The sequence below is a fragment of the Limulus polyphemus genome, unplaced genomic scaffold (assembly GCF_000517525.1).
Source record: "Limulus polyphemus unplaced genomic scaffold, Limulus_polyphemus-2.1.2 Scaffold36, whole genome shotgun sequence".
Taxonomy (NCBI): domain Eukaryota; kingdom Metazoa; phylum Arthropoda; class Merostomata; order Xiphosura; family Limulidae; genus Limulus; species Limulus polyphemus.
Window position 1 is genome coordinate 11,868 of NW_013665646.1, and position 7,958 is coordinate 19,825.

Consider the following 7,958-nt stretch of genomic DNA (forward strand, 5'->3'; position numbering starts at 1 on the left):
GTATAGTTAGTTACTCATATTTCCCATTGGAAATATTTACTTCTAGGACGTATAGTTAGTTACTCATATTTCCCACTGGAAAAGACTGTCCCTAGCTGAACAACTAGCTCGTTCTGGGCTAATCCTACAACTCGTGAAATTCCACGTTTTTTATTTTAAAATGGTAGAAAGATTACTGCGCATTTTCCCACATTTCTTCTACAGGGAGAGGGAAATGACATAAAAAAATAGATTGTATATTTGTAAACAACAGTTAGAAGAACCGTTTGCACTTTAATGTAAACTTTTGACATTTTAATTAATTTCTCACTAGTTCTTCTACTTTACTTTCGGCTATTATCCCGGAAAACTGTCTTTATGTTGCTATAGCAACCATCTCTCTTGCTGGCTACTTTTCGCTGAAATATGAACAAAACCACCCCATGTCAAATACTTTATTTATTTGTTGAATTTCGTGTTCGTGTTTACTGCGTTTTCCTAAAACTCCAGCTTCAATTTAGTTCTTTGTTGTGGTCACTGCTACTGCTGAACGTGAAGAAATTCCCATGGAATACATCTATTCCCGTCCATGAAGTTTCTAATCTCAAATCGCGCCCTCTATTGTAGCGCCATCTATTAGAGTTTTAAAGAAAGATACCGTCTGATAAACACACTTCGGATTCCTGCTTTAGTCTTCTTAGTGTACCTGATGATGGCAAAATCTTTGCTGTTATGTTAAACTTGTATTAATGTTTTTTTTCATTACATTCAAATCGTCTCCAAGCATTATTAGTCTCAAAGTGGGTTCCTCGTCATTGAATTAGTCTTCCTATTTGTATTTTTATATCACTATGGGGCGTGTGATGTTTCTGCTCTTAGCGATTCTTTTCGTTATTCGTCTTTCTTGCTCTTTCTACAACACTTTTCTTTTTCTAAGTTATTAGTTTTTATTTGTATTTTTTCAGCTAATTTCTTTCTGGATTTTTACTTTTTCTATTTCCGCTATTATTTATTATTCTTATTAACTTGTTGTTGGGGTTACTTTTTTTCTATTAACGTTTAAACTGAAGTCTTTGTTCATGGTAGCCATTAAGGTAATAGCCACAGTACGAAAGTTACATCAATTTTTACTTTAATAAAGTTCATCCAAGTTTGTTGCTTAGAAATGATGATGCAAACTCTAATGAACATTATATCTAGTTTCAATACTACGCATGCGTTCTTTTTCTTTTTTTTTTAGTAATTCCATAGATTTAATGCTTATGATCTTTACGATGTTGCTTTTCTTCATCAGGTCCTTAGATTTCAGAGGAGTTTGGAACTAGAATTTAAATCAAAATTAAAACGCGTGGGTGAAAGTACTCCAGCTGCAGGCTGAAATCCGTCAAAGAGGTCTCTCCCAGGCATGATTACAAAGCATTATTTAAGTAAAATAAACACATTTTACGTTTTACTGTAAATACTGTTCTAATCGTGATTGGTCTAAAGTTCGAACCATTTTCATTTGTACAAGGAAAGTATCATAACTGGTTAATCCAATGATATGTTTTTTGTTTTTTTTTCATGTGCAACTGAAGTTTTAAACAATCAGTTGAACGTACATATAAAGGTTTGAGTATTTATGTGATTGTCAGGTTGTAAGTGATTTATGATTTTTTTCTATAGAGTCAAGTTAGTTTTAGTTTAGTCTATTTGTTTTAGAGCAAATCCACATTGAACTACCTAATGTATCCATCGTGAGGAATCAAGCCCCTGATTTTAGTGTTGTAAGTCCGTAAACTTACCGCTGACCCACCAGTTGTAACTGGTTTCTGAAACTTGTACAAAGGGCCTCAGAATATATCCAATAACATGTACAACCCCATAGTTTTTTCAGGGCCGCCCTAGTCCCCAAAAACCTTGGTCAAAAGATTTGTGTTGGTCAAAATGATCATTGTACGTTTTTACCCATGATAACGACACTAATTTTACACAGTAACTATGATTTAATTATAAAAAAACTTACTGGGTTTGGTTTACCGAGAAACAGCCGTTTACCAGAAATTATAATCGATTAACATTTTTTTTTCCTATTTTTCTTATAGGTTGGTGATCAAATACTGTCAGTAAACGACCAGGACTTTCAAACTATCTCACACGATAAGGCCGTGGACATTTTGAAATTTTCCCCTCTCATGACAATGACCATTCGATACGTAGGAAAGATCCCCCTTGCATGCACGCCCTACAGCGGACAACCTTGGTACCAAGACCATCAACAGCTATCATCCCCACGGTAAGGCCATGAATAACGTTCAGCGTTTATAACTTTACAAAAAGAGTTGGGTTGATTGAACGTAACCCATACGTTAGTCTTAGTAGCAAGTGATAGAACTTGTTAGTTACTAGATGCAAAGTCCTACATTAATAGATACAATGCTAATTGATCAAGCTTTTTCGAAACCTAAAATTGAAACTATTTTAAACTAGTTTTTAATTTCAATGACGTCATTGCAATATGCACAATACTGATTGAAAGGTTTATACACGGCCAAATAATTATTTTACTCAATATAGCAAAGTGGATTGAATAAGATGGCGATAAGACTTTACATTTTTGTTTGTTTGAAGTTAAGCACAAAGCTACACAATGGGCTATCTGTGATAAACGTTTTTCTGTTGTTGTTTTTTTTTTTATAAACGCTTTAATGATTTATAATTTTTGATGAATATAATTAATACAAAGGTTGAACATATTAAATTAAAACGATTTCGGAGCTTCACACGTTCCTACAGTTCATGTCTCCATGTCCGGTCATACTCTATCTGACAACCGTTCATCTTAACAATAGTCTTGCAATAAAGTTTCCATTGAAAGCGATTCAAAGCACAACCCTCTTATCCTACTGTTTTTAATAATATATCTGGTGTACGAGGACGACGATTTCCTAGCGCTAGTTTCAACATTTCTACCGCACAGAAATCCATAGGCGCTGCGTCCGGCGACTTGAACGATATGTATTCGTATGATATAACATGGATACCCGGTTCATTCTCCAGTTGCTTGGGGTGTGAGATAGTTGAACAGATATGTCGTGGAAGCAAAATGTGTATTTGTCATTTGTGTCTCCTTTTCTACACAGAAACTGTTCTTAATTGTATACAGCTTGTTGCAGGTCTCTTTCTGGATGGTCCTAGTGCCCCAAGTTCATTCATATTTCTTTGCTATCCAATACCATTAAGTACAAGGGATGTCTCTGCCTTGGAAACTATAAATTCCCCGATCTGAACACATCTTTATAATCTGAATGTATGAATATTTTGCATCGGAGAGAACTGTTACATACCCTTTCCAAAAGCAACCAATTTTCGATGATATCACACCGCCTAGGGAACGCCAAACAACGTCAAAATGTAGTTCTGATAAATGCCGTTTTATCGCGACTTTATATCAGTTGTGATTGTCACGTGATTTGTTGATTTACATATTCAAAATCATTTTAATATAAGATACTCGACCCTCTGTAAAATAGCGTATAATGTCGTTATATTTATGTTACTAAATAAGATCAAATACCGTACAGTATCGATACGTTATTATAATCGACTTCAGAGCACAAACAAGCCGTGAATTGTGGACAAAAGTAAAAGAAACTGAGATAAGACACAGTTACATATTCTTTGTATTGTAAGATATTGTTTGTTTTAAATTTCGCGCAAAGATACACGAGGGATATCTGCGCTAGCCGTCCCTAATTTAACAGTGTAAGAATAGAGGGAAGGCAGCTAGTCAACACCACCCACCGCCAACTCTTGGGCTACCCTTTTACCAACGAATAGTGGGATTGACCGTCACATTATAACGCCCCCACGGCTGAAAGGGCGAGCATGTTTGGTGGGACAGGGATTCGGACCCGCGACCCTCAGAATGCGAGTCAAGCGTCCTAACCATTTGACCATGCCGGGCCTGTTTGTATTGTAAGATATTGTTTAAGATCGAAGGAAGTCATTGTTACAAGGGATTACATTTAACTGGTTAAATTACAGACTTTAATTACCGAGACCGGTTTGTAAAGTACATCATTTGTTGATCAATCTTAACTTCAATTCTAATAATTAAGCGTTTCAAATTATCTCGAATTAATTAACTCTCATAACTAAGAATCCGTACTAAGAATGCATTATAAATAGAATTTCAATTAATTAGATACACTCATTAGCAGCATGATTTTTTAGTCATGCTCTAAATAGGTAGCTTGCCCTAAAAGGAAGTTAATTATAACAACTTACTTGTAATTTATTTTATATCAATTGGGAAAAACCTAAATAACCTATGTCATAAGTAGAAACGCATTGTTGTGATTTAAGTTAATTCTAGAGATTTTCTCTCCCTTTGCTAAGTTACAGTTGAACAAAATATCCACATATTTGTTTAGTGTTCCGTGATCGTTTTAATTTTTATAAATAAAGCCTTTTAACGAAAAACTGTGAATATCTTTCATGTCCAATTTTAGTCTTTAAAAAATCCTTTTCCCAGAGAGGTTTATGAACTCTGGTTTATTGAAGCGTGCTGGTGTTATATAATAATATTTAAGGATGTCACACGATGAATGTATTACACTGAAGTAACATGTTACATCATTTAGGTTTATGAACTCTTAGGTTTATATTAGGTTTATATGGAGTATATAACTGAAGTGACAAAATATATCTGAAATAATAACACAAAACACAGCAGTGCATAGCTGATGTGATAAAATATAGCTGAAATAATAGTACATAAAACTGGAGTATATAATTGATGTGATAAAATATATCTGAATTAATAGCACATAAAACTGGAGTATATAACTAACGTGACAAAATATATCGGATAATAGCACATAAAACTGGAGTATATAACTGATGTGATAAAATATATCTGAATTAATAGCACATAAAACTGGAGTATATAACTGACGTGACAAAATATATCGGAAATAATAGCACATAATCTATAATATGGAAGATGACTATAAAGCAAACCCCTTATTTAAAATTCTCATACCTTAAAAAGAATACTTGTTTTAGAGGAACGCGAGTTCATTAGAAGTTTTGTTTAGAACTGGATGTGGTACACCATACTGTACTCATGGTACAGAATATCTAAATCACTTTTTCTTTAAACTAGAGCAGCTTTTATTCACCCCTCTCTTTCAATAAAACAAGATGGTGATTTGAATAAAACGCGTGTCATTATGTAGGATCGTCCAACTGTTGTTTTATTGAACTATCAAAATAATGACAATTTTATTTACATCCAAAAATAATTCCAAAGAGAAAATGGACACTCATTTCCTTACAAGCGACCTGATAATGCTAAAAAAAAACAATTCTTCAGTTCGCGGCAGCTGGTCCTCTAACATATGCTTCTCGTTCTGAGTGGTTATCTATATTTTTGGAAATAGAAAGAGGAGTTTGATCAAAATATCTAAGATCAAGTCGGAAACATTATTTTTTTAGGGGAGGGGAGGCAGCAAGTGGAAGAGATGCAACTCAATAACTCGATCTGCATCAAAATAAAGTGTGGAAAATAACAATAATAAAGAGCAACTAAGCGTAACTATTTTTTACTTCAGAAGTCTGTAAGATGTTAAGAAAGCGAGTACATCTTAAAGAACGTGTTTAATTTACCTTGCAAGGTGGACTTCAGTTAGGCAGATGGTCGACGAAACGTGATTAAAACATCCTTTAGACAGACCAATCCCGCTTTTATCTTATTGGATACGCCGATTCAAGAAATGTTGTCATTTACGTCCTCGAAAAACCACATGCAAATTGCTCAAAGTCAAGATCTTTATATTACACTTTCAGCATCGATTCTTATTTCTTTAGGTTGTTGAAGAAACCAGTTGTGCTCAAACTGTATTGTTAAATGCAATTCCCGGATTTATTTTAGTATTGTAAGTTCGTACACTTACTGATGTTCCACCGGGGGACTCCACATAGACGGGAAAATTCCTCGTATCTATAAACTCTTTAAGGAACCGACCTCGTAACCATTTTGTGCTTGTTATAGTTTTCATGCTAGAACATTTAATACAATAAGCGTACCTTCAAGAAATTTTGCAGACTATCGGTAAATATTACAAGGCTTTCGTGTGCAAAATATCATTTTTTTTTACTGAGTTATAAGATTTTTTAATTAATGTTTTCTCATACATTTATTTTTGAATGTTGACTATCCAACATGCAAAGTAATTTTGATTTTAAGATTAAAAATACTTTTGTGCATCAGAAAATTCTAAAATTTCACAGTTGAAATCTTTATAACCTACTGATAATTATCAAACGTTTTTGAAAAACTTTATATTTTATCTGTTATTTTTACTATTGTATTTCTGTACGGGTTTGGTCGATTTGACCGACCTCGTAACTACCATAAAAAATTAAGAAATATATGTCAATTATACTTTTTTCGTTCTAGAATGACTACAGATTATAACACTAAAACATAAATGTTTAGCCTAAATAGCTTAAATCTCATAACATTATACATCTATATATATTTATTATTTTTATTTTATTTACCTTTCAGCCCTATCTGACTAACATTACAGATGTTGCAATGACGCGGCGCATGCGCACTCATCTTAAGGTATCCAATAGTATAAAACTGGCCATTACAAAGTGACCTGTCTTGGCTGTGTTCTAAGGGCCCAGTATTTTGTAAAATACAGTCACATTTCGGTTATAATACATTATATATATGTATTGTATATACATTATTACTATTTACAAATAACTTCTTAAGTTTCAGTTATTTTTCTTAAAACATATAATAGTAAATAAAGAAAATTAGAAAAACAATTATTTCTTCTAGTTACGTACTTTGTACTCGTTTGTTGCTTGCCGCAAGTTGTAAAGCCTCATCAACTTTCGCACGTGGAGGATGTAAAACAAAATATATTTTTAGGTTTTATATATGCATTTTTAAATAACAAAAAATCATAAATTACTATATCAATACCACAGAATACAGTAACTAAGCTGTATTTGGGTCTAAAAAATATGATTTTGTCGAGCTCACTAATGTCTTACCTTACCGTTTGGAATCTTTTCTTGAGGAAAAAAAAAAAGGTTTCCCGTGCAAATACTTCGCAGAGGCTGAGAAAACCACTAGGGGGACATTCTAAGCTTTCGATTGGTTATACACACGTGTACATAAGCAAGAATTCTCAAAAATGGAAGACGTGGGTGAGACCACCTTGGTTGATTCAAGAAATATATAAATATCTCCGAAAATAGAAAAGACAGGAGGTTCTTATCTTATATTCTAGCTTGTAAATATCGGTAAATTGAGTATTTAATTCGTAAGAAACGCTAGATTTTGTATTTGGACATCACAAGCATCTAATCTGAACCAATGTTGCATTCAACATACCACGTGACACAAAAATCTATATTAAAGATTTCTTTAAATAGTTACTTTTAAATTAAGAAATTAACTAATATACAATACTAAAATTTGAATTATAATCTACAATTTGATACCAGACTTGTTGACATACATTCATAAAGTTATTGTTCAATAAAATTTTGAATGAGTCTACAAACGTGATGACATGGCCTTTGCCCAGTGACCATAGAAAGACCCGAGTCGGTAGGGTTAAGATTCTTCAAGTGAATCTAGAGTCAAAATCATCACAATCATCATCGTGGTAGTTCTTTCGGAGGTGGTAAACAGCTTTAGTGAAGGTCTGAACTTGATGTTGGAGGTATTGGCATACGTGAGGTGAGGTGAAGAGAGATAAAACTTTTGCCGCACCCTGTACCATGCTCAAACTTTTTATCATCTATGTGGAGTTTTCGGTAGATCATTCTATGTGATCTATACTATTATTCTGCCTGTTTGTATGTACGACCATTACACTTTCTGACCGAGAACCTGCTGCATAAGTTAGAATGTTTCCACAAGAAAAACCGCGCATGCGCATTATTCACTCGACGACAAACAGTCT

At 33.6% G+C, this 7,958-nt stretch overlaps 1 protein-coding gene across 1 annotated transcript in view; it reads left to right on the forward strand.

Annotated features, from left to right (window-relative positions):
- Positions 1 to 7,958, forward strand: part of LOC106460813 (whirlin-like) — a gene marked incomplete at its 5' end in the record, with an annotated part of 71,485 nt that overhangs the window by 7,791 nt on the left and 55,736 nt on the right. The window contains one exon of the mRNA XM_022388124.1: positions 2,064 to 2,254. Coding sequence (XP_022243832.1) covers positions 2,064 to 2,254 — 191 coding nt within the window. The remainder of the gene's footprint in view (positions 1 to 2,063; positions 2,255 to 7,958) is intronic.